Source organism: Lottia gigantea (genome assembly GCF_000327385.1).
Source record: "Lottia gigantea unplaced genomic scaffold LOTGIsca_102, whole genome shotgun sequence".
NCBI lineage: Eukaryota > Metazoa > Mollusca > Gastropoda > Lottiidae > Lottia > Lottia gigantea.
In genome coordinates, this window is record NW_008706795.1 from 726,630 (window position 1) to 753,754 (window position 27,125).

The 27,125-nt window shown below is 33.0% G+C and overlaps 4 protein-coding genes across 4 annotated transcripts in view; all 4 read left to right on the forward strand.

The window, feature by feature from the left end:
• Positions 1-1,036: 1,036 nt before the first annotated feature.
• Positions 1,037-2,120, forward strand: LOTGIDRAFT_136043 (hypothetical protein; the record flags this gene model as incomplete). Its single annotated transcript, XM_009046512.1, has 2 exons — positions 1,037-1,174; positions 1,992-2,120. 2 exons carry the CDS (start codon positions 1,037-1,039, stop codon positions 2,118-2,120), a joined length of 267 nt encoding a protein of 88 aa, XP_009044760.1.
• A 1,920-nt stretch (positions 2,121-4,040) lies between these two features.
• LOTGIDRAFT_237328 (hypothetical protein) lies at positions 4,041-13,995 on the forward strand. The gene is made up of 21 exons (XM_009046513.1): positions 4,041-4,275; positions 4,578-4,711; positions 4,935-5,008; positions 5,244-5,308; positions 5,708-5,820; positions 6,082-6,250; positions 6,749-6,868; positions 7,058-7,121; positions 7,461-7,543; positions 7,639-7,682; positions 7,988-8,193; positions 8,618-8,819; positions 9,131-9,203; positions 9,838-10,025; positions 10,305-10,448; positions 10,780-10,887; positions 11,370-11,539; positions 12,230-12,330; positions 12,503-12,582; positions 12,873-13,019; positions 13,875-13,995. The coding sequence occupies exons 1-21, from the start codon at positions 4,137-4,139 to the stop codon at positions 13,935-13,937; spliced, it is 2,487 nt and encodes an 828-aa protein (XP_009044761.1). The 5' UTR covers positions 4,041-4,136; the 3' UTR covers positions 13,938-13,995.
• A 485-nt stretch (positions 13,996-14,480) lies between these two features.
• Positions 14,481-16,537, forward strand: LOTGIDRAFT_237329 (hypothetical protein; the record flags this gene model as incomplete). The annotated part of the gene is made up of 3 exons (XM_009046514.1): positions 14,481-14,498; positions 14,933-15,157; positions 15,506-16,537. 3 exons carry the CDS (start codon positions 14,481-14,483, stop codon positions 16,496-16,498), a joined length of 1,236 nt encoding a protein of 411 aa, XP_009044762.1. The 3' UTR covers positions 16,499-16,537.
• A 2,718-nt stretch (positions 16,538-19,255) lies between these two features.
• Positions 19,256-27,125, forward strand: part of LOTGIDRAFT_136033 (hypothetical protein) — a gene marked incomplete at both ends in the record, with an annotated part of 59,599 nt that continues 51,729 nt past the window's right edge. The window contains one exon of the mRNA XM_009046515.1: positions 19,256-19,627. Coding sequence (XP_009044763.1) covers positions 19,256-19,627 — 372 coding nt within the window. The remainder of the gene's footprint in view (positions 19,628-27,125) is intronic.

Sequence of the window (27,125 nt, forward strand, 5' to 3'; positions counted from 1 at the left end):
GAGTAATTTTTAACACAGTTTTAATCGGTTAATCAGATTTCGATTAGGGATTGGATTAATTAGGCGTTTTAACTGTTTGATTATCTGTTTTAATGAAAAACATATCGTTTTGTTGTTTACAATAATCTGATTGAAATCGCGTCTTGACACATTGTTTGCCCTGTTAGGTCGAGGGTATTAAGTGTGTCACTAAGCATTCAATTGGCATTGTAAAAAAAAAACACTGTGAAGTCAATGGGCTGGATTGGATACAATAAATCTTTTTAGGAAAAAGTTTTAGAATAGGACATACCCGGTAGACTTTAATTAATAAGGTCTATTCTATCGGTGTTTTTTTATCTAAAAACAAACAAGGTGAGATTGTTGTGACTAATTCACTGCTATTTATGATATTTGATATAGGCCTACTTGTATCTTCTTTCATTTATATCTAGATTCTTAGAGATCTTTATGCATCAGATCAGGTCCGGTCAGGTTAAGATCATAGTCACAGGCATCTATACTGTACTATTATTATAGAGAGAGTCGACTATTGATAGACACAGATGTCTGTGATCATAGGTTAACATCGTTAGGCCTACGGAAGAACTGGAGACTAATGTAACATTATAAACAAAAAGAATTCAGAATTGAATGAACAAGAGTAGGAATATGATGTCATAGAAAGAGTAAAATATCAAGATGTTACTTCCTTATGAGGCATCTAGTAATTATACAAATAATACACTAATTATGGATAACATTTACTGGTTCTGTTTAATTAACAAATATAACATTTTAAAGATGGCACTCTTATCTTTATCAAGCAAATGGTATTAATAAAGATATTGATTGAAACTTATTTTCTGAATTACTTCACCCGATGAACTCAATGACGAAGGAATAAAATACTTTAGTCACTCTTCAAAGGTGACTCTTTACTTCTTTTTTTTTTCTGTGGAGTTTAAATTAATTCCATATAAGCTTACTGGTAGCCTTCAATGTTTCTCCTTTATTTCAGATGCCTTCATCTCGTCAGAGACTAAGTTTATTAGATATGAGTTCATTAAGCCCTCAACCAAAATCCATGATGAGACCCAGTCAATGGACTGAACAAGTTGAAGAAGCTTACAGATTTCAACTGGCTGGATATCGAGATGAACTGGAATATTTAAAATATCAAAGAGCTGATGTTGTAAGTAAATCTAATAATGTGTTTTTAAAGTCTTTAATTTTACACCTGATGTCAAAATGTGATTTGTATAAAAGCTAAAAAACAAAAAATAATGACCAAAGCTCTTTTCTTGAGTGACTAAGACTAGATACAGCCCCGTCGTTAGGGTGGGGTCCATGGGGGCTGGGTCTTAGCAAGGGAGAATTAAGCCCCAGCAAACTTTCTTAAGTTCAGCCGAGATATACTAATATACAGTGTCTTTGTGCAAAATCAAAAGGATGAATATCTTGATGGGGTTTTGCCACAAATTTTTATGGGGGAACACCCAGACTACCAGATCATAGAACTCATGGTGCTTCACATTGATGGGCCCTGTCTAAACAGCTGAGCACAAAATCCATGCCCCAGCACTAATTCCATCCTGGTGACGGGATGTGGCATGGTTAATAAGATAGCTCTGTCCTTACTTTGTATACAGGACCAATAATAGATATACACATACAGAGTAAAAACTTTGCTATATAAATGAATGCGGATGAATTTTATCCAGGAGACTCCAGGGTAGAGATCACATTAAATAACAGAACATAATTTTATGATATACTACTCTATAGTCCATTGTATTTGTTTATTGCAGATTGATTCACAGGCTATACTTATTTTTGAAGTAACTTCTGTAAAATGCTAGATCATTTTTTTTTTACATAAAACTGTAACAATACTAAAAAAAGGATCAAATCTTTTAAAAATGGCTTGGGAGTATAGGTTTTCAGTGTTTAATATTGATTAGCTTGTTTCATTAATTAGTAATTAAAGTCTCTTTTCTTTCTATTTTCAGGTAGATAGATGGCCACACAATGGTTATATTAAAAAATTAATGCGTCGTGATGGATGTTTTTATTATTACAACAAAACAAGGGAATGTCCTGACAAAGATGTCAACAAAACCAAAATATACTCCTATTAAAACCACTTTTCAACTACAGTCAAACTTGTCAATAAAGGACAATGTATTATAGAAATAACAAAATGACAGAAACTTAAATATCTTGACTTCAAGTAATATGTTTACTTGAAAAATTGCAGTGAATTTAGCAGACCAGATGATTGTTCATTTAATACATGTTTTATCAGATGGAGGTTGTGATTGTTTTGAAATTAACTCAGCATTTTTGTATTATTTATTTTATCCTGTTTAAGTGATTGAATGCGTGAAGAGTAAATTGTAACACTAAGGGTTAAGATTTGGAATGGTGGTTTTGGAAAACTTTGAAGGAGCCTATGGTAGGGGCCAACAATCAAAATATAAGTGCAATTTAAGCTGTCTCATACTGCTGATTTTTTTCTCCAATTTTCTGTCTTAATATAGGTCAATGTTTAATTTAGTGTCTACACATTAGGAGACAAACGGGAAGGTATATAGGTTTAGATAGAATAAAAAAAAAAAATTCGAAGTTCATTTTAAAATGCTCAAGATGAAAATCTTTCTAGGACTAGAATGAACGAGATGCACAGGAGAGATAGAATGAATGAATGAATGAATGAATGAATGAATGTGGTATATTTTGTTTTAAATTAACAATAAATCTGTTTTATTTCATAACTCCTTTGTTTGTTACTTCTTAAATAACAATTTTTTTTACACCAGTGGTATTTCTATGAATCATTTGGCGAGGGGCCTGTAGTTTGTAGCAGCAGAATGGTCAAGGGGCTATCATAACAATGATAAAGTCCCTCACCATAAAACATAGCAATAGATATGCTTGTAAAGCGACCCTTGGCATATGTGATCCCTTTTCTTTGGAATTCAAATAATTACCAATCATGGTTCCACAAAATTTATAAATAAAGCTCTCCGAATCTCAAACAGTCTACACAATATAATAGGAGCTGGAACCAGAGTCACCACTCTTTCTCTGGAGATTCTGCCATTTCTTATTGTCACCATCGTATCTCTGGATAGTTTAATATTTCTTATTGTCACCACCGTATCTCTGGAGATTTTAATATTTCTTATTGTCACCCCCGTATCTCTGGAAATTTTAAAATTTCTTATTGTCACCACCGTATCTGGAGATTTTAAAATTTCTTATTGTCACCACCGTATATCTCTGGAGATTTTAATATTTTTTATTGTCACCCCCGTATCTCTGGAGATTTTAAAATTTCTCATTGTCACCACCGTATCTCTGGAGATTTTAATATTTCTTATTGTCACCCCCGTATCTCTGGAGATTTTAATATTTCTTATTGTCACCCCCGTATCTCTGGAGATTTTAATATTCCTCATTGTCACTCCCGTATCGCTGGATACTTTAATATTTTTTATTGTCACCCCCGTATCTCTGGAGATTTTAATATTTCTTATTGTCACCCCCGTATCTCTGAAGATTTTAATATTTCTTATTGTCACCCCCGTATCTCTGGAGATTTTAATATTTCTTATTGTCACCCCCGTATCTCTGGAGATTTTAATATTTCTTATTGTCACATCCGTATCTCTGGAGATTTTAATATTTCTTATTGTCACCCCCGTATCTCTGGAGATTTTAATTAGTGTGATTTCAACATTTCCTATTGTTTCCAAACGCATAGAGATTTTAATATTTCTTACTGTCACCATCGTATATATATAGATTTCTTATTGTCACCACTGTATTTCTAGAGATTGTAATATTGGCCGTTACGTGATATCATTTGCCACTTTACCTCCCCAAATGTAGAATTATAGAAAAAAAATGAAGAATGATTCTCGTGATCCGGCACAAAAAGTACACAGTAACAAGGTAGTCCAACCCTCAGACGTTAAATTGAAACAATACAAAATTCAATTATGACGTAATACTGTTGTCGGCAGGCAGTCTTTAGTTGTTCTCTTACTGTTTCTGAAGTTCTTCTCCGTAGATTGGCACCTTGTCCAGTGCGAATACTTAAGATTTCAGAAAAAGACGGAGCGATCAGAAGTAAAATCCCATAGAAAAAGATGATTCCTCAGAAGGGAAAGAAAGTAACTTTAGGTCAGCTCGGTGCTTTGTTGACTGGTGGTGGTGGCGGTACAGGTGGTCGTAAGAAGTCAGTTGTCAGATCTTCTAGTAGTAGTTGTGTACATGTTGATAATGATAGTAAGTATCACTTGCAGAATAAATTTGAGAAATAGCAATTTTCGAGCATTCCACCGGTCCAAATGAAAGTGAAACAAGCTTATAAGATAATGTTGTCATGGTTTAAAAAATTTCATACATCAGAAGAAATTAGAGAATGGTCAGCGACACTATATAACGACCTTGTAAATACAGAATATTACCCATTTTTGGAAAATGGTTAACTATAAATTGATCAAGCAACAATATCTTAAACTCCAGGTACTCACGGCGATGCAGGTTCGTCCTCTTTCATCCAATAATGATATTATGATACATTACAGAAAAGAACAACAAAAAGAAGAAAGGATCAGAGAAGAGCGTGTCCAGCTTGCAGGACATCTGTCCTCCCCCTAAACCAGCCGTCCTCTGGAATGAAGAAATAGCTAAACTGAGCATTTTACGAAATCCATGGCAGGTAACGATTAGAGCAAGTATACATATAATGGCTTTATATATCATTCTATTATTTCATTTTTAACCAACACCTTTCATGGAATATTGATACCAAATGTCAAACAAAACGTCGACACCATGACGAATTTGGAACGATAAATAAAGAAATAAATGAATAAAGAAAGAATGAAATAATGTTGAATAACTTCTTGTTGCTATCCAGTTTTTCCTTGTGTTTATTTCAGAAGGGAATTTTGGTGAAACAAAAACCGAAGAAAAAAGTGACTAAATATTCCATCAAAAAATTCAAACCCAAAAAGTAAGAAATAAATTTTTTTTTTATTTCAATTAAGTTATATGGGAAGTCAATAAGTTATTCATTTGCAATGCCAAACATAAGTAATCAACGATAAGGTCTACACTACTGAGAACCGAATTATGTGAGGAATAAAATAATGGCCTTGCTCCAAACACGGGAATAGTGTCCGCTGATTTTTACAATTTAATTTACTTTGAAGCCAGTACATCTTATGTATATCTTTTTTATGATACAGACGAGAAGTTGTGGTTTCGTATCCAGCTGAGAAAAGTGCTCCGTGTAAACCATATATAGGACAGAGTAAGTCAAGGCAGCTGATTAACGAATTTAATATTGTGCCACCAGGAAACTTTTCTTCTGTTTGGTAGGAATTAGAGGTGAAATCCGACACCGGGCCGACTCTAGGAAGCAATGGCACAGACATCAGAATACTACTTGCCTTGGGGAGGATTGGAACCTATGAACCATCCAACTTGCAACCGACTGAGCTATTCCACTGCCACAAAAACATAGTGCCCCAGCGTTAGCATGAAATATTTTAGGCGTTATTCTTAAATCCATGGAATTGTTTTTCTTCATTTGATTTTTGTAAAAAAAAAGTAAATGTCGTAAAGAAGTGGGAAAAACAGATTGACTGGAAATTTGTTGATGCTAATCTAAGATGCTAATGATACTATGATATGTTCTTAGTTTTTTCAGGTAACCCTTGTATCAAATTTGACAAAGATGGTCATATTGTCCCATATTGTATACTGGGTACGGAGGAGGAGTTTTTCAAACAGAGTAGCAAGAAGGGACAACTCATTCCAGAGGTTAGTGGACTATATGTCAAATACAAGGTATTGACTTAAACACTTGATATGTTTAATATTCGTAAGCAATTAAATGATTCTACTGATTGGTTCAGACACTATTGCAAATTCACGAACGCATAACAATTTATTATACGATTGTACGATTATACATTTTACCCATCTCTTAAAATCATAAATTCAGTCTTAACTCTTTAGTAGTTTAGGTTTATACTTGAATATTTTAAACCCTGCACCGATTGTTTAAATGTGGACTTTCAGGATGAAGAAGATATATTATGTGACGATAGAGAATCAAGTGAATTATCCGGGTCAGCTACCAGTCAAATACCACAATCAGCATATTGGGCTCATGTTGATGAAAAGAGAGCTTTACTGTTTCACGAGGAGACTCTTGTGGAAAGAAAAATCATAAGAAAACGACTAGCAGGTTTGTAAATTTAAAGACTCACCGCTTGCTACTCAAAGTAAATCTAACATAAAATTTCAAATTAAACTTTTGCTTTTTCAGGTTTTTATTATGATATTATGATATTCATAGACGTAGCATTAGAATTTCTCTGTTTTAAGACATATGAATTAAAATACATTTATTCCACCTGCCAATAACCGGGAGATGGAAGTCAAAGTTAGGCACATAGATGTGGATTTCGTGATTTTGCAAATACGAATTTCTTGTTTATGAGTAAGAGTGGACATATTGTTATATTACAATTCAATGAAAGTCTTAATTCACACGCAATCGTAACTGGCTATAGATTTATGGACAATTAAACTTGGAGATGTTAATGGAGATTGACAAATCTGATGCTAAAACTGATTACATGCCGCTTATGGATTATGTATTTCTTCAAAGCTTAAATTCCAATATGGAACTATTAAATAAAAGCCTGACCCATCAAATTTTATGAAAAGTTTGTTCTATTAGAGTCTACCAAACGAGAGGAAAGATATTTAGTGATGAGTGATGATTTTAGACAACTGAAGGTCGATAAAAACGTCATGGTAAATAATGATAAACACAATTTTTGGGATACAGAAAAGAAAGGTAGAGTTGGGTCTTCGAATGTCATATTTATTCTATACAGACAATATATATCTTGTGCCTTCGTCGTATTCTGTAAATTATAGCATCATTATATTAACGAAGCAATATACTTGAAATTTTCTCAGGTTGAAATTTACGGTTTCATCACATAGCTTACCATTCAGTGGCCGTCTGTTTGTTCCTTTTCAGATACAAGATCTACAGGATTCTGGAAATTGTCCTCGTTTCTAAGCCAAGAAATAGGTGGATGTCAGTAAGTTATACGTCTTATTGTATACTAAAATCACTTTCAGTACCTGTATATAATGCGCATCCCCAGTTTTGCACGATCTTTTTAGAGTAAAACACTGCGCATTACACACGCAAATATACGGTACTAATCCTAAAATCAAAGAACACGTCTTGCTACAGCATGTCTCTGGATAACCAATAAGGTTTTTGAGTCCGTGATATGGCTTTTGGTGAAGTCGCTTGCCAATAACGAGTAAGTAACTCGTGCTTGTAGCTAATCCTTTCCTCTGTTTACAATTTTTTGGTCTTTTATCGATTAATCCCATTAGCGTTTAACTCTTTATGTCTCTCTTTTCTCTAGTTATACTCTAACCCAAGCTGAACAGGGTTGGCCAAAATCTCCACAATTGATCGGCTTCCCAATATGTACTGTTCAAGAAAGAGGTAAAAAAAATTAGATTCTAAAAGTGTTTATCTTGATTATTATTATCAATATTACTTGACTGAAATTACATTTATGTTTTATTTCACTGTTTCAGTAATGGGCGCAAAAACGAAAATCCCAACAGTTTACTCTACTCCTGTAAGTAAAGTGTACCATAGTTAAAATAAAACTGAATAGTTATTAGTAATAGTAATGAAATAGAGATAACTTTGGCACCTATGTATTTAAACATATTTATATTGATTTTTCACCATGTTAATGTTCTTGAAATCCAAAAGATCAGTGTTCAACAGCTACCCAATCTCATGAAAATTCAGACCTGTGCGGTCCTATGTTCACTGACTGTATATATTTGTGTCCCAAGTGTTAAGAAATCAGGGATTTTGATTATTCAAATTAAAGTCCACTGCCGATTCTGATTTGGGGTTTTAATACCATTCTAGGATACAACCAAACTGTATATGAAAGGAACAGCCCAAGGTGGCAGCATTTGTGTGTCTCCAGGATGGGAGAATCTATTGGAAGACGAGGAAAAAGTTACTGTCATTACACCAAGAGAAATAGATTTTTGGAATAAACAGTTGTATGTTAACCCTGATGGTACTTGGAAATCATTCTCATCAACTGACGAAGATTCTCGTTGTAAAATGTGGGTATTTGTATGTCATGTACTGTGATATTTTTTTTTCTTTTTATCCGTCATATAATGGAGAGATTCGTCATAATTCTGTTTGACCAATCGTACCTTATAAAGTCTCAGAAACGAACTTTTTTTTTAGCTTAGCTAATCTAATGTGCACAGTTCACCGTTGAAATTTGGGCCTTCAAATCAATGTGTGTCCAGAATTCTGCGCGTTTGAAATATATAATTACGACACGTCTTTTCTTGAGTTTGGGGTATTTTTGAAGGACATAATTTTGTAGTATTTCTGACGAATATTTACATATATTCAAGACCTACATATTTATATTCAAGACCTAAATCAACATCCGAAATCGGCGAATCTGCCCCTTTCAACAATACAGTGTATCGATTTCATTTCATTAAGACAATTTATTTGTAAATAATTTAGGCCAGTAATCACAATAACTGGAGCTTATAATTACGGCCCAAGGATTAGATTATGTGGTCAAGCGGCTAAATGGTATCCTAAGAATATAAACGGTGGTACTGTTCATGCAGAAGCTGGAGAAATTGGACCAATCAACAACATCATCTCTTTCAATGTTACCTTGGTTAATTGTGGTTCTACTGTTTTATACTACGAATGGCAGGTAACTGAAGTTTTTATGTAGATATTGTATACTTTGTGTCGTTATCTAAGATATTTGCGCTATAAACAGGCAATGTTAAACCCACTGAGAAATTACTGGGGCGTTTGTATTCAATTCCAATGTCATATTTTCATTCTGAAAAGTCATACGGCTAGCTGAAAATGAAATTTTTGTGACATGTGGAAAAAAACTTTTACATTGAAAAGTCCATCAATCTATCAAAATATATATTCTGATGTTTCCTTTCATATTTTTTCAGCAGGTTGTTTACACTTGCCACAATGATCTTATACTTTATTCTGTATTTTCAGAAAAGAGATAAGGAAAGACCATTTGGAATCCTCAGACCATCAAAAGAAAGTTTTTACTTCAATGATCATACAGGTAATTTAAGATTTATTCTGTCATTCAATAAAAGATAAAATCAAATATTTTGAAAATGAAACTGGTTACCAACATTTACAACATTAAAGGAGTTTCATATCCTGATTCCAGATTGCAAGCTGTGGCACAGACAGGCAGGTGGAGGCCACATAAAATATTAAATACTCAGTGACAAACTAAACTTAAATAACTACCTGTTCTGAAATTCTTTTAGTTTTTGTCCAAATCTTTTTAAGTTTATGCTGTAGAAGGGGGGGAGTTCTTTGACTCGTATTTGAGATCTGAGATGTCAATTCCATCCAGTTATAAAAGGAAGTTGTCATGTTATCTTATATGCATAAAGAGGTGCGAAAAGTATTTGACTGCGTACCTTCAAGACCATGTAATGATGTTTACAAAATTGTGTATGTGTATCGGAAGCACTGATAGCATCAATTTGCACCATTCAAATTTTCAATCAGACGTTAATGGTTCCTGCAATTCCATTAGAACTGAGTGTTTAATGACATCACTTATCAGATGGACCATATGTAATAAAGCCTATTTCGCGATTACTGGCGTTATCAAACACCTATTTGGGAAATTGCCCTTTAATGTTCATCTGTTAATATTCATTTATTCACTCATATTTCAGGCACTTTAGTTCAGGGAGAGAGAAAAACAATCCCGTGTATGTTTAAAAGTCCCACGGCTGGTTCTTTCTCTGAACAATGGACATTGTTTACCAAACCAAATCTTTGTGGACAGGGAGAAATAATACTAACATTGTGGGGTCTGGCTACAACTGAAGATGTTGATATTTACAATCGAAAGTCCGTTGACGTAAGTCCTTTGCTTGATATTTAAGCTACAAATGTTCATCAATCAGAACTTAAATGATATATTGGTAATATTGCTCTGTGGTCTTGTCTTGAACCGTTTGAGTTCGTTATGTAGGTCCCCAGTCTTCCCACTATCATCAGCCAAACTAAACTATTTGCAGAGAACACCAAAGTTTAATTAGAAATGATTTTTTTAGAATGAAAATCTATAAACCATTTTCCTATGTAATAATGCACTGTTTTTGACATGTATGTATTAATGGTGTTAATCTTATATCAGGAACACCTATCAGAAAAGATGAAAGAAACGGCCATCAAGTTTACTATTGAAAGTATTTTAGAACGTGTCTGTACACCAAGTGATTTGTATACTGATCGTAATATACCACCTACAGGATCAGATTTGTTTCAATATAAAAACAGGGTATGTAATTATTACTCTTATTAACTACAGAGGGAGAAAATGTTCCCCACGTGTTGTCATAGTTTCGATACGCACTTTCCTATCACAGCAAAAATTGTCCTCCTCATTTATGCACATAAATGTATCAATTATCTTGAATAAGTCATCATCACTCATAATTCCAGTCATTTCAGCTGTAAATAGGTAGGGATAATAATAGAAAGATCAATGAAAAGAGGTTTGGCCAAGGACCGGTTGGTAGAAAGGATCCTTTGTGAACCAAGTTGTTATCCTTGTAAAACATAGTTGTTGAAATTATTAATAATTGTACATGTAATTTGATTTCTTTCAGTTGCCATACAACAGTGTCAATGTCCATGATATACTTCAATTAGCTAATATTGTTGACTCATCTCACAGATTTACTACATATAATATTTCAATAAAAAGATTAAATAAAGTAAGTAGATTTTAGTAATACTGTACTTGCTAATATCCGCTTTTTAGATCCAAAGCAGTTAAAGTTCTTGTTCCATATTTCATTTAACTTGTTATCATTTCTGTACCTGGCCAGTATTGTAAAACATTTAATGATGATATTTAATTTGTCCAGTCAAGACAAAATCGTTGATTTTCAGACAGTTTTTCAACAATAACTGATGGAAGTATGCATGCAGTGAGGTTGACTGCTATATATTTATACATCGATAATGACGTTTCATTGAAAAAAAAATACATTCTTTGCCTCATCTTATGATTTTCACGTTAGTCCTAATTTTGAATTTTGGATAAATGTTACTAAATTTGTCATTAACCACGAAATTGTATTATTATAAGCAACATGATTTGACAGTTTGGACAAAAGTTATCCATAACAATGAGATTGTGTTTTCTAGACCAATAGTTTGTGGTAATAAATAAAGTGCTTTTTATATTTTGAAGTTAATCAGAAGAAAGGAGATGGTAGATGATTTGTTGAATGAAGATGATCCCGATAATCCTATTGTCTTAGAATTAGGACAGGAATCGCTATTAAAGGAACTAAATACAATAATTAGTAAATTATCATTCCCTTCCTTCATACCATCATTAGATCGTAAATCTGAGATATGGTAAGTTGAGGCCTTAAAATAGGACTTTGATTGTGCAGAATTTAACTTAATTTCAATAAACTTACCGTATCATATGTTCATAATGATGTTGGTTCTCGTCCTTACTCCTACGGTACTGGATTATCATCTTTGAAAAATATACCATCTGTTACAACTAATTTCATAGTCTCGTTTACTCGTTCAGTGGGTGCCATCTTTGCTTCTATCTGTAGTGAGTCTAAGATTGAAATCAGAGGCAGATTAACCTATAAGCAAACTAGGCAGCTGCCTTTCGTTACAGTAATAATTATCAAACAGCTTGACGTGTGAGAGTCGACTAAATTGTTTGAACCTAACGGTAATGAATTCCGATACCGTGCATACGATTGATGCTGATAAGCTGACTGATCTGTTCCTGAAAAAAAAAGATCGTAGACTTCCTGCCATAAAATTGTAATTACACCATGCCCTCCCGCTAAAATGAAAAATTAGGCCCTCTGTCGTTTGTTTGCCTACAGGCCAAGAAGTCCAAATCCGCCACTAATTGAAAGTATTAAGGTGCAATCATATCATCGCTTAAACAGCTACAGCCCTACAGGGCATTTTATATATTAGTATCAAATTATTTACAGATATGTACAAATCAACCTGTTTATTAAATAGATTCTATTGTAATTTCTGTGAATCATTTAATTTACACTTGTATTTCAGTCGTGGAATGTTGAGCAATTCTGTTGATAAATTTGTTGATGTTAGTCAGAAGTTGAAGGAGATGTATGGTGTTAAAATTGAAAAGGTTATACAATGTAAAGGTATGATAAAGTTCTTTCAAAAATAGTTTTCAAACTCTGTATATGACCAAAATATTTTGGAAATAAAATCTTGACAATAAAAACATACAAATGAATTATATGCGTAAGGTAACTAGTATTGCACAAGCAATTGAAAAACTTTGGAAGCTAATCCTAATTATTTTATTGTCAGAAAATGTAAATGAACCGACAGTAAAGAAATCAGCAAAAGAAGGAAAAGAAAAGAAAGGATCAAGTCCTAGTAGAAATGAGGTAAAGTTGAAGATATTTATATGATAACCAAAAAGTGCTCAGAGACAGGTTCATTGTTTAAGATGTACCTTTTATGCTTTTAGATTAAGAGCTATAATATTAATTACATGTAAATACAATCGAATCTACTGCTAGTTTTTGAACCATTCCATTTATATGAATTCATTATAACCAATAGCCTCTGTGGTTAATTTTAAAAAAAGCGATATTTAGTTAATAGATAATGACTTTATAACGTAAACAGATTCTTTTGAATTTTATTACGAAGTATTCTGATTTTTTCCATCTAGAAACATGGTAGTAAAGGAAGTAAGGTACATGTTACAGAGAAACACCACAGTGCAGCCACCCGTCGTCCAACGCTGACTGAGATTATATATATTTTAAAAGAGGATCCCGAAATTTACAGAAGATATTGTGATAAACTTTATATTGCTGTAAGTATCAGTTTTACTCTTAAATTGTAATGAATGAAAAAGTTCTTGTTTCAGATATGACTTATCCTAATTCTTTACCGAAAAGGTTCACTTGTTTAAATTCCAACAGTAACCATAAGCGAAAAAAAATCAAATGGGTGGAATGAACATTACTAAAAACGCAATAATTGCGTCCATGTACTATAGAAATATATTGCAATATACTTTCATATTTAATGTTTTGTTTCTTTTTTTTCATTGATTTTGTTCATGTTATGTTTGATTCCCACTGTGTTTGATAATTTATCATAAAATTTCAAATTATGTTATATAAGGTGAGTAAAATATTACTTTTTCTATGACATCCATAATAACGATATGGTTTGTATATGTTATTTTATTCCTAAAGTGTATTTACTGCATGATTTTTATTGAGTATTTCCTATTTAGTTCATGCAACTGTTGTTTTTTTTTTCAGTTGTTATTAATTGTTTTTTTTTTTTATTTTGAATGAACATATATTTGAATTATTGAGTGGGCGATGTTTTTTTCAGTGTAGAAGGTACTATAGTTATTAGTGACAGTAAAATATTCATATTTTAAGGGTCAAAATTTTTACATTGGAACACTGTAGGTTGAGTCCCCCACCCCATCCATAAAAACAAAATAAAACAAACAAACAAACAATCAAGAAAAACATACAAATAAACAAGAAAAAAATAAATAGACCGCATATCGCGCAATACGAAGCAACATTTTTGAAATAAATAATGTATAACTTATATAGGATAAGGCTTGGCACCAGACTAACAGAATACCCATTTATCTATTGAGATATCCTATAAACTCATCATTTTATTTTTATTAATATTTCAGTGTCAGGTGATAATGGTGGAGTTAGCAGATAACATAGAAAAACATTTTTCTTGTTTAAACTAAAACATTAATACATTTTATTATTGCTGATATTTAGTGGAATAAACTTTAAAATTTGAAATTCGTCTTGAAGAAAAAACCTTTGAACCATCGAATATTCGACTGGCAATTCTAATTTTTATAATAAGATCCGTCAAAGTCGACGCAAACTTCAGGAAACAAGACGTTTGCAGAGTCAGATTGCTCAAGGTAGATCTTGGACAGCTTATTGTATTGTCGCTGTGCACAGTTTGACTAAATCCAGCGATTGATCAGATTCTTCCAGATGCCATAAGTTTCTAGAAGTCTAGTTCCTGCTTCACTAACGGTATCCACCATGGTTTCTGTTTCAGTAGATCTCGCCTTGCCCTGTAGTTCTAAACGATAATAAGACTTAGTTACGACTTTGAAAACCACAACAAAGAGATATTTGTATGGTACCATGACTTATCAGTGAAGTTACGATGACTTTAAATTCTACTTATCAACTCTTTCTACCAGGTGTGACTTTCACAAATAGACTGATTCTTTTTATATTATTTTATACATTACCTATACACGTAACAAATGAGCTTGCTTATTAAGGTAAGGAAATCACAAATGAAAGTAGTAACGGTATCAGCAGGGCTACAGGGGGAATTCGCACTTCATTTTACCCCAAAATATGTGTCAGAATGTACAAAACCAATCAATTCTGAAAGTTTCTTCGGGGAACCCTCTCTCCTAGGAGGCTTGCGACCAAGGCGCTTTCACAGAGCTGCCACATTTTTATTCAACCTCGACAGTAATTGTACTTGGCATTTACACAGATCATGATTGAAATGTGATAAACCGAAGCCAATACTTGTATCAGCTTGAACACAAGTGATCGTTTGAACAAGTTGGACTGTGTTTAACAGTTATAAAACTGGATGGTGCATTACGAAACAATTTTTGGAAAAATGTAGGTAATGGAAAATTTATGTGTAAATATCACTTTTTATGACATTATTTTGCTCATCGCTAAATATCTATTCCAGGTCTCCTATTTTCTGTTGTTAACCTACACTGTAGTGGCTGGACCGTCAGACCAATATGCCACTCAACTTACTAAAAATCTCTTCAATAATTTAAAGAAGATTGCAGCAGACCCTACCAAAATACTGTTTGGTCAACATAAAGCAAACTACGCCGGGGCTGGAGGCGGACATACACCTTACAAAACACATAATCATGATGGTCAATTCGTTGGTTGGGAGTTTTCGGTGAGTACTTGGTTTCATATTTCCCAAACTCATTCGGTGATACGTGATTTCACATGATAAGTCAAGTCGGAGTTATCTGTAAAACCCAAAATAAATCATTTACCGAACCCGATACGTCATGATACGTTTTGAATGGGATAAGTGCAACGCGCAATCATGAGGGTTCCACAAATACATTTGGGGAACTATTATGTTTGGTTTATGAAGCTGGTATTTATAATTCATATTGGATTAGACCAATGAGGTGACAAAAACGCTATGATTATACTTACACAAGTCTCTATGTAAAACTGGCTTTGTATACTTTACTTTTTAGGAGCAATTTCTCGATTTCGTGTTTCTCTTCAGATAGATATGGCACAGAAAAAACTTGATGGTGAACTCTGTGATATCAAGCAGATGACAGGCGAATTTCCAGCCTTTACTGGTTACGATTTTTACCAATTTGAATCAAATTGGATGGAAATTGTAACTCACTTGGTGAAGAAATCTTACAGTCGTGGAATGGTAGTGGCGATGTCATGGCATATGCATAACTTTGCAGATGGTGGGGATCCTTGGCATTGGGGATCTGAGAACAGAATGGTGAAGGAGATGCTCCCTGGAGGACGTCATCAACATCATTATATGGCCATGTTGGATAAAATTGCCAACTGGGCAAATGAACTCAAAGACTCTAAAGGACAGCATATTCCAATAATTTTCAGACCTTTTCATGAATCGAATGGTAAATGGTTTTGGTGGGGTCTTGGCAATTCTATAGGGAACACGCCCCAAGACCTTAAAGACATCTATCGATATACAGTCAAATACCTGCGTGACACAAAGCATGTTCACAATTTTCTCTATGCCTTTAGTCCGAACTCTGGATATAAAAGCATGATGCAGGATGGATCCTCTCAGAAATCCTATATGGCCGCCTATCCCGGTGACGATTATGTGGACATTCTCGGACTTGACGATTACTCATTGGTCTTGCAATCTTCAACCTTACAAAACTTTGTGGATACTGTTGCTGGACTAGTCAAAATGGCTGATCGTACAGGCAAAATTCCCGCCCTAACAGAAATAGGGGCACCGAATAACCATCTAAATGAAAAGTCCTATTACAATTTTTGGATTTCGAATGTTCTGAACCCTCTGAAAGGAATTGGTGTCCAGGCCAACGATGCCGTGAAAAGAATCGCCTATATCAACACTTGGACAAACCAATGTGGCACGAATTGTAAGATATTTACTCCATACCATGGTCATCCGGCAGAGACAGATTTCATCAATTTTTATAAAGATCCTATGATGGCTTTTGAAAATTATGTAAAACAACACAATATGTATGCTTAGATGTTCTTAGCTGTAATAAATGTGTGGGTCTGGGTATCTAGCACTTTTGTGTGATATTTTAACCCAGGCTACGTATGTATATGTATATACCATACCAGGTCTCTATCTTGACGGTGGCTATCAAATTGGTTTCAATAAAAGTCCCAAAGCCTGCACATTACATTATTTATTTCATGAACATCACACTAAAGATTCAACAGACTTAGAATCCCTGTTTAAATACTATGTAGTCTGCAACCATTGGACTATTGTGCTTATTCTGTTAGAAACTTCAGATTTTATGGTTGATAATATGAAAGATAATGGCGAGACTTTTTAAAGCCTCTTAGCTTTTAAACTAATTTAGTAGTATTTTAATGCTTTAAACTCTTTTATCTTTAAAAAAAAAACCCTAATAAATCGTTCAACCACACCAAACTTTGAGCCGTGGTTAATACTGCTGTATTATATTCACCTACTTTGTAGTCTGTAATATTTTATCTATTGTTATCTCCCCTGACTTGATATTGAATAAGAATTGAACTACAAACTTTATTGTCATAAAACCAAATAATTTTCTCTTTATGAATCTATGACAGCCAGTTTACCAAAAGCATTCTTCATATATAAAAAGAAATCAAACAAACCATTTGGACTCATTCCAAGTCATCTTCGTTTCACGCCCAGTTAATTTTCTACTAATTAGATTAATGACTGATAGAAATTAATTAACTTTCTCTTTTTTATCAATTATAGAGTATTGTCTTCCACTTAGTTTATCTGTTAGTCGAGTGTCTCATTTCACAGGATGTCACGATCATTTAACGCCCCACATGGCGACATGGAATGGTCAAAGAATCCCTATCCTTTCTATGTTAAGCTTTATTATATTTTAAACTACCAAACCAACAGTGGACCTGTACCGAGCCATTTGGTTAAACCTGCGAATAGACGGTGTCTGGTGCGGGGTACGATGCGGGATTATCGATACAGTAGAAAATAGTAGAAGTGAACAAACGACGTACGGGTCCGGACATCGTGCAGACACGATTCGCTTAATATGTTAATCCGCACCGCACACCACACCGGACGCAGTACATCGTCTATTCACACCTTAATCCAGATCCAACTACCACGATTAGGCCCCTAACAACAACTCTCTAGTTTGCGATATCAGTTAACTGTAAGCGGACGTTAACCTGTCATCTATACTGTAACCCCTTCTTAATCAACCTATTGATTATAACTTTTAGATTTCATACAAGTATTAATCCCTTTATTGGCATTAATGCAAAAACAAAAATTCACTTCACATTAGTATTAAAAATGTATGTTATTAGCCTTTGGGAAACAGACATATTTCTTACACAATCTCAATTTAAATTTTTTAAAAACAATCCAGTATCCAAGGGGATAATTTGAAGGAAATTTAGAGAAGGTCATATTCCACAACTAAAGTAAGGAATATCTATATGATGTTTCACTAAACTTCAGAATATTAATAAATAATCCGCCAATGGGTAGAACTATAGCCTACTTGAACTTTAGATATTTTAAAGATGTCTCTTATTAAGAGAGCTCCCATTTCTGATTTACGGCCATGGCTTTCGTGGAGCCAAAATTTCTCTCTCTCCATACCCCTATATTTAAACTTGTGCAAGTGCAATTGTATTTCAAAACGTCACCCTAGGAATTGTTTTTGCGACTCATTTAATCTGCCCAAGGAGCTTCATTACACAAAATATTTCCTTTAATAATCTCTAAAGAAACAAGGCAAATTTTTAATTAAAAAAGTAATTTCTTTGTCTCTTGGATTCCGACATGACATTTGACACTTTAGTGACATCACTCCAGATGTTCGATCCTGCTTCACATTCCTGGGAAAATACAAAGACTGAAATTTATAGGAATAATTCCGTCAGGCATTTTGATGTTTGGCTACCAATCAAGCCTGACGGTCACTATAGCTTTAGCCTAATAACTCGAAAACCTTTTTTTGCATTAAACACAAGGTTCTACCCTAGCCCCGGTAAAATTCATATGGAGAAAGGGGAGGGGGTCTTGGGCATTTTTAATAGCTGAACTAAGACAAATGGACATTTATTAGCCTAATTGTTATACATTTGTTCACAATGGTCTGGGATCATTAACCTTTCTTGAATTATCATCGCCGGTATAATTGAGGACAGAGTTTGATTGCAACCTGACCGGGCTTGGATCAAAGTAGTCTTGTAATATGGACTCGATTGTCATGTCATTTCGTCATTGATATATGAGAGGAGTAAAATGACTGGTCAAAACATTTTGAGTCGTGATTGTTAGGCCTTTTTAACAATTGACTTCGAATGTAAAAGACTGGATGAAGACTCAAGCGTAAAATAATCCAATAGTGTCGGTTTCATGGCACACATGCGCAATGCGATACAAACTAATGGAGTTATTTGAAAGTAAATTTTATGTTTCTTAACATTCTGATGGTGATATTTCTGTTTTGCCCACGTGTTTGCGAAATATATCGCTAATGTCCATCTATTTGGAGTATATTCTTGTACAAAATTGATGTTTTGAGGATTATTTTGTTGTCTAGATAACTGAAGGTTCACAATATTCAACAGGGTACCTGTGACCTAAATTTGAAGGGGACAAAATATTGAAGTTTACTTGTGTCGGTCAACTCATAAAATGTTTGGAAAACTTGAATCAGCGATGATTCATGGAGTATGGTTATTACTTTGGAATATTTAGCAGTGAAAATGTGATTACTTTTGTTTCAAAATGATGAGAAACAAACAACAACTGCCCCCACCAAAGGGTCCACCCTTGAAACCCAGAAATGGACCACGACATTGGAGTTCACAAATAATAGAAACTATAGTGTCATCTGCTCATGGAGAAAATTTGAATATTGTTATAGATGGAGGGGCTGATAATGGGTTGTTTTGTCTTGTGGGTGATGTAGATCATGACTCCATTTCTTATCATGGTCAAAAACTGTACACAGATGATACACTTTTGGAAATACAGGGTCAGAAAATATCTGGATATACGTTCAGAGATGCTACCCTTTGGTTAAAACAAGTCAGTCAAAATGGTGCCCCAGTGATGATTAAAACTCTCCAAAAAGGTAGGTTCAAATGTATAGACCAACCAGTGCTTTGATATATCAGAATTGGTGACAGAAGCATTTTTATTGTGTAGCTCTAATTTGTGACAGAGTGCTATCAGGTGTTCTTATTTACATGAATGTTTGAATTGGTATCAATATTATGTGCCAAGGAATATTAAATTTGTTGGATCAAACATGACATGCACAAGACCCTAACTGCCCCCATAATAAACAAACTTATAAATGTGAGTGAGATATGATTACTCAAATCATTATGTAATATTAATCTACAAGTAGGGTCATCCCTAAGTCCAGGTAATAAACATTAGTTATTGATAGGTCAGTTATAAGATTAGATATATACAATAGAACACATTGACTTTTTATAACTGGAGTATCACTCTTAACACCTTGTATAATGAGGTTTTGGGTTGTTTTGATAGGGCAGATATTGACTCATATAACTTTAAACTTTGGTCAGCTATTAGAAAACCATTTATTAAACTCATACTGAAGGCCATAATTACATTGAGAGAATATAACTCTGATATTGATATTCTGATATCACACAATATCAATGTTCATAAAAGATCTTTAATAAAACAATGCTATATTAAGGGGTTATTGTATTCTTTATATCTTTACAATGATATGAAGAAATGATACAATGTTTTATGTTGTCATACATTATTGTACTAAATAAAGAATACAACATGGAGGTGTAAAATATATTTTGAAAGCTTTTTGCATCTAAAAATCACACTGTATCAACTTGTATGTGAGAAAATTGACAATATTTATTTCATAATGAACTTGAAGATTATATTGCACTAAACATTAGTATGCCTTTTATTCAACAATGGCCTTTAATAAAAAACAGGAAAGGGGGGAATCCGAGGGCCCCTGCATCTGTTTGCTCATTTTTTAGGAATGTATTCTATTACCATACAAAATAATTACTCAACAGTCCAAACCTCTGGAGGTATGAAGTCTCTAGTTTTGGAGCATATTTGTTAAAAAAAATTCTTATTTTCGCAAGGAGAGAATAGAAATATTATTTGTAATGTACCTTAATTGAATGAGAAATATAATTGGAATGAAACTTGTAACAGAAAAATACTATAAAGCTAGTATAGGAATGTCAGACATGTGCCATTATGCCCCAGACTAATCTGGTCATGCCTCTGTAAATATCATAGAACATGTCTAGCATCCCACAGCCACCTACTAACATGTGGTGGACAGATGTCTGATAATAGAGCATCATTCCTTTCTATCTTGTCTCTATCAGTACACAGTTTCTCTTGTTTTCTTTTTTAGATTACAGAGGTGTATTGTAATTTCATCATTCGAGATACAGAAATCTTTTCAATGCTATAGCATCATCTTCACAATGTCAAGCGATTACAAACGGCCTCTGTTGAAATTGTGAAGTTACAGTTAATGAGTGCTATTTTTTTTTTAAATGTTCACACTTGTTAGGATTTTTACAAATTGCATATCTAAGCAAAAATTTGTGCTGATGTCATTATGTCTTAGTTACCTGTTTAAGCATGCATCAATGTCATTTTTTTTATTCGAAAAATGTCAGCCAAACCAAATGAAGATATCCTGTGTTGATTTTGTGTATTGTTTACCATAAAAAAGTGTGTTGTTTTTTTTATACCACTTCATGTTTATATGCAGTGAAGTGGTTTATCAGTGAAGCAGTGTTCACTGAAATTATATTTGTCAAGGAAGTCCAGTTTTTTTACAAAAATAACAGGGAGGATGAAATGTATTGGGAAAGATTGACTCACAAGTTTTTAGTAATTTATAATCATTTCTAAAGCTTTATGCATGTTTAGAAAGTTTCAATATGTAGGTAGGTAGATGACAAGTTAATGTTTGCTTCCAGCGCATACTAATATCGCAAACTAGGTAGTTGTTGGTAGTCATAGTAGTGATTGGGTGATGCTGAGCTCTTAGTTTGGCAGTTTATATGAGAATTTCAATCAAAATTTGAAGTTTAAATTGCAAATTTGTTTTGACTCGTCCTTTTGTTTTCTTCTCTCTAATCTAGAGCTAATTATTCAATGTTTTAATAGCCATAAGGACTCGAACCTGTAGCACCTTAAGGCCCGAAGCTTGATCTACTGATATGTGAATGTAGCTTGACAGATCTAATGTTATGATTGTCAGATTTGCTTGAATGATTTTATTTACTCTAGGTTAGACCTGCCTTGGTTCTGCTCTAGTTAGTCTATGGTAAATTAAGATAGTACTCTGAATGGTGAGACTGTTTTGCCGATCTGACAAATGGTCAAAATGTCCTTAGAGGCTCGATATATAAGGACATTTTAAACAGAAAAAAGAAAGAAAGAAACGACAATTTCTTAATTTAACAAGGATCTTTTCTACCCATGCTTGTTCTCAGCCAAACAGCTTGGCATTGATCTCAACAGAGTTGACTGGAATTATGAGGACAGATCACTTTTTCAAGGGCATCGGGCTTTCACTGTGTGCCAACCGAGATTAGAACCCAGGAATACCATTTTTTTTTACATAACCAAGCAAATGACTTCTAGATCTAATTTATTACATAACTACAGTCAGTTAATCAATATAAGATTATAGAAAGAAAGAAATTTTCTCTTATTTTACAATGTTTCATATCTTCCTGTTCTTAAAGAGATTGTAAACAGGTTTTCTAAATTTTTTATGTGTATCGGAGACACTGATAGCATCAATTTGCACTATTCCAATTTTCAATCAGACGTCTGTGCTTCTTGCGATTCCACTAAAACTATATGTTTTATGACGTCACTAATCGTCTCTCAAATTTGACTTTAGTGACATCATAAAACACTTAGTTTTAGTGTAATTACAGGAACCACAGATGTGCAAATCGATGCTATCAGTGTCTTCGATCCAATTCATATAAATTTTTTAGAAAACCGCTTTACAATCCCTTTAGGAACAGGAGCATGGATTGGTAAAGCCTCTAGAAAAATGGCTTTCCCTGTTTTTTTCATACATAAATACATTTATGCATCTGGACATTGAAAATTGGATGACAGTTACACTGAATCTGTTGACTGAGATAAGAACTTGTGCCCACAACATACATGATAATGATTTCATAGAAGAGACTTTGACTTTGTATGTTTGAAATTGGACAAATCAGTCCCACCCTTAACCTTAAGGAATGTCATATTTTGTTTAGAGTTTATTGTAACATTGTTAAGGTCATAGAAAGAAACTAATTTAAAACTTTTCAATGTTTTTCATGATTTATAGGTTCATTTTCTTTGGTACAAATGAATAGTATGTAATTCTATATCATCTTAGTCAGGTACTGACTTCACTATATAAGTTTTCACCACACATTACCATGGTATTCACTTTGGCCTGAAAATTGGTTTCCTACATTAGTACATTTCTCAGAGTGTAATCAAACTCTTTCTTTGATAAACTAGTTGTTTCTAATAATAAATGAACATCGAACAATTCAAGCATTTTTGACCAAAAACTGGACGCAAAGAATTCATTGGACTTAAAACCATTTCGGAAAGGAGATCTTGGATTCCATGGTTGATATGTGACTGGATCCTTTTGAGTCTCAAGGTGGCCTCAGGTCAACTGCAGAATCAAAGCATGAACGTATGTCAGGATTTAATTTTTGATATAAAGTTTAATACAAACATTCAACAGCAAATTAGAATTTTGAGTTGTGTGCTGTGGCCAACTATATATCAATTGACTGGAATCCATCCCCCAGTTGCTTTCAGTTGATAAGGGTTTTGAATATCAAGTACTTTCAGATGTAGGTATGACAAATTGCAAAGTGATATCATCAAACACTTAGTTTTTGTTGAATTGCAGTAACCATGAACAGCTGACGGAAAATTTGAATAGTGTAAATTAATGCTATCAGTCTCCATGATACACATAAAAAAAAATCTGGAAAACCTCTTTATAATCCCTTTAATGCAACATTTTGATTTCTATTCTGTTGAAGAATGTATGCCGGGTTGTGACTCAGATCAGTTAGGTTGTAGGTTATAAACTATCTGATCAAGTATAGTTCAACTATAATCCTATCTAATAATATACCAAGTTATAATAGGCTTAGTCCTGGATTACCTGACCATTTTACTCCAATATCATTATATTATACCATTTTACTCCAATATCATTATATTATACCATACTCTAATATTATTATATTATACCATACTCCAATATCATTATATTATACCATTTTACTCCAATATCATTATATTATACCAGTTTACTCCAATATCATTATATTATACCAGTTTACTCCAATATCATTATATTATACCATACTCCAATATCATTATATTATACCATACTCTAATATCATTATATTATACCATACTCCAATATCATTATATTATACCATTTTACTCCAATATCATTATATTATACCATACTCTAATATCATTATATTATACGATACTCCAATATCATTATATTATACCATTTTACTCCAATATCATTATATTATACCAGTTTACTCCAATATCATTATATTATACCATTTTACTCCAATATCATTATATTATACCAGTTTACTCCAATATCATTATATTATACCAGTATACTCAAATATCATTATATTATACCATACTCCAATATCATTATATTATACCATACTCTAATATCATTATATTATACCATACTCCAATATCATTATATTATACCATTTTACTCCAATATCATTATATTATACCATACTCTAATATCATTATATTATACCATACTCCAATATCATTATATTATATCATACTCCAATATCATTATATTATACCATACTCTAATATCATTATATTAAACCATACTCCAATATCATTATATTATACCATTTTACTCCTTATTGACACTTTTTTTTAGACATTTGATCATATATTAGGCTTCATTAGTTACAAATCCAGGAAAGATTAGAAATTAATGAATTTGAAGTAGAGTAAATGTTGCCAAATCTGCATCTTCTTTATTAGATGTTGAACAATTCATCTCCTTTCTTTTGGTAATCTGAAACCAGATCCACAAATTTATAGTAACCCTTGAGGAAAATCAAATCAATGACAAGTCATTTTATACTTGTTTCAGTCTTGAATACTTCCTCTGAGGTATTAAAAAATATCATTCAAGTGGTTTATGTTGCTTCAAGATAGATAGATAGATATCAAGCAACATGTTGTAAGAAATTGATTCCACAGCTAGTGGACTTCAAAATGATTTGTAAAGTTGGTGAACAGTTGCATGAGGGTTTCTGGAAGAATGGCACAACCTGAATACTTATAACAGTTAATATGATCCAAAATTTTGGACTTCGAATTATCCTTTTTAGTTCCAAAATATTTCTATTGTTAACAGAATTCAATATCTATCAAGTTTCTAAGACTATCAGACTGGCATATGTGGGACATTGAATGTAATATTAGTAACAATCATATCTTGATAATCAGCAAATATTTACAGAGAACGATCATCAGTCTTCAGCTAGTATTGATTTTATCAAGGACTGATGGACTAAGGTATTGCCTATAATGTATTATCAGGAATTCAAGAGTAATGTAAATAGAAGTATTACATGGTCAGATATAATTATGATAATCTTATTGTCAATAACATTCAATGTTTTATAAATTAGCAAAATACATTTATTAAAGGGACAAGTGCGCCATTTTTGCGGGTTGATTAGAGTGTTGAATATATGTAAATAATCTTCAGAAATACTAGAAATTTAAGGAAATCTCAAATTCCTTTAAAAATACTTCAAACTAGGAAATTTACTCACTATTTCTATATATCACAGAGTATCTTAAAATGACGAGTCGTCATTTTGACATTCAAATGCGAATAATTCTAGACACACATTGATTTAAAGGCTTAAATTTCGACGGAAAACTATGAACACTATTACTGATTGGCTAAGCTAATTAATTCCCGTTTCTGAGACTAAGGTATGATAGGTAAAAAAAAATGGCACATCTATCCATTTTTAACTGCAATATGCAAAATCCAATTGTTTAGATGGGACAAAATAGTGCTATGCTCTCTAGACTCAGCATGTATAAGTTATCTCTTGAAAACTTAATTTGAGTCCTGACTATTTTAACAGTGAACAAATTTTATTACTGAAATAACATTTTTACAGAAAACTACGATTTTTTCGTAATATAAAACAGTTTTTTTTATTTGAAATGATTATAATTCAGGTTCTACCATAATCCCTTAATTCTTTCTAAATACAGATTTTATAGATTTAGATTAAAATCAGGAAGGGAAATCAATATTTTCTTCCTCGTTGGTGAAGAGTTCTTGTCGTATATCACGTTACTAGCATTTCGGCTACGGTATTCCTTTAAATATTTCATTGAAATAAATTACACTGCATACATCTTCAGAACTCTACATGTGTATAAAATAATTAGATTTTTACATAATATCATTTAGTTTCCTGTAAGAGAATGTTCAAATGGCATGTCATAGTATATAAAACTGCATTTAAACAAAATACGTGTAGACTGATAAAATGATCAGTATAAAATTATTGCGAAAAATAAATGAAGATGTAATAGGTTACCAAGAAATAAATGAAAATGAACTTTGACATCCTACTGCTCTGCACCTAATAAACCAAGGAAAAAGGCTTGTTTGTTATTGAAATATATACGTGTAGTGCACGTTACAGAGTCATCATTAAATTTAACATTTGACAGACATTGAATGCCATCTAATAGCTAACCTATTTTTGATATCCCATAGAGGATATTGACGGTTGGTCACTTGAGCTGCTCTGTCCGGCAAATAGAGCCAAATCAACAGTCCTGATGTAGACCAAATGAAAATATGAATACTAGGTATATTTACTACTGTTCCTATAATTTATATGAATTATTATAAGATCTAACAAGATATCTATGTATAAATGATGCTATCTTATTGTTTGTTTTATATCACATAGCCATTAAAACTGGTGTAGGCGTTAATCTTACAGACTTTTTGATTACAGTATTAATCAATATTGAGTTCAGGTAATGAGTATAACTGATGTCATTGATTATTTTCTAACAAGACTTTAAAAATTACATTTATATACCACATCACCATACTATTCTTTATTCAAACTATCAGTAGAGTTTACATGTACTCATTCCCCAGTTATTCATAGGCATTTTCTTGTTATTGGCTAGACTTAAAGGCCATGGTTTGCCATTTTCTAGAGTTGATTTGGGTCTTGAATGATATATCTATATATTAATTGTCGGCTGAAGTACTGGAACTGCAAGAAAATTTGCATAATCCTTTCAAATATTACCTCAAACTAGAAATTTTACTTTCTATTTCTATGTCTTTTCTATATATGGCAGTGTCACAAAGAAAGATGAGTCATTATTTTAACTTTCAAATGCCAATAATTCTGGACATACATGGATTTGAAGGCTCAAATTTCTATGGCGAGCTGTGAACACTATTCTGAACCTAAGGCATGATTGGTCAAATGCATGATGTATCTGTTCCTTCAAC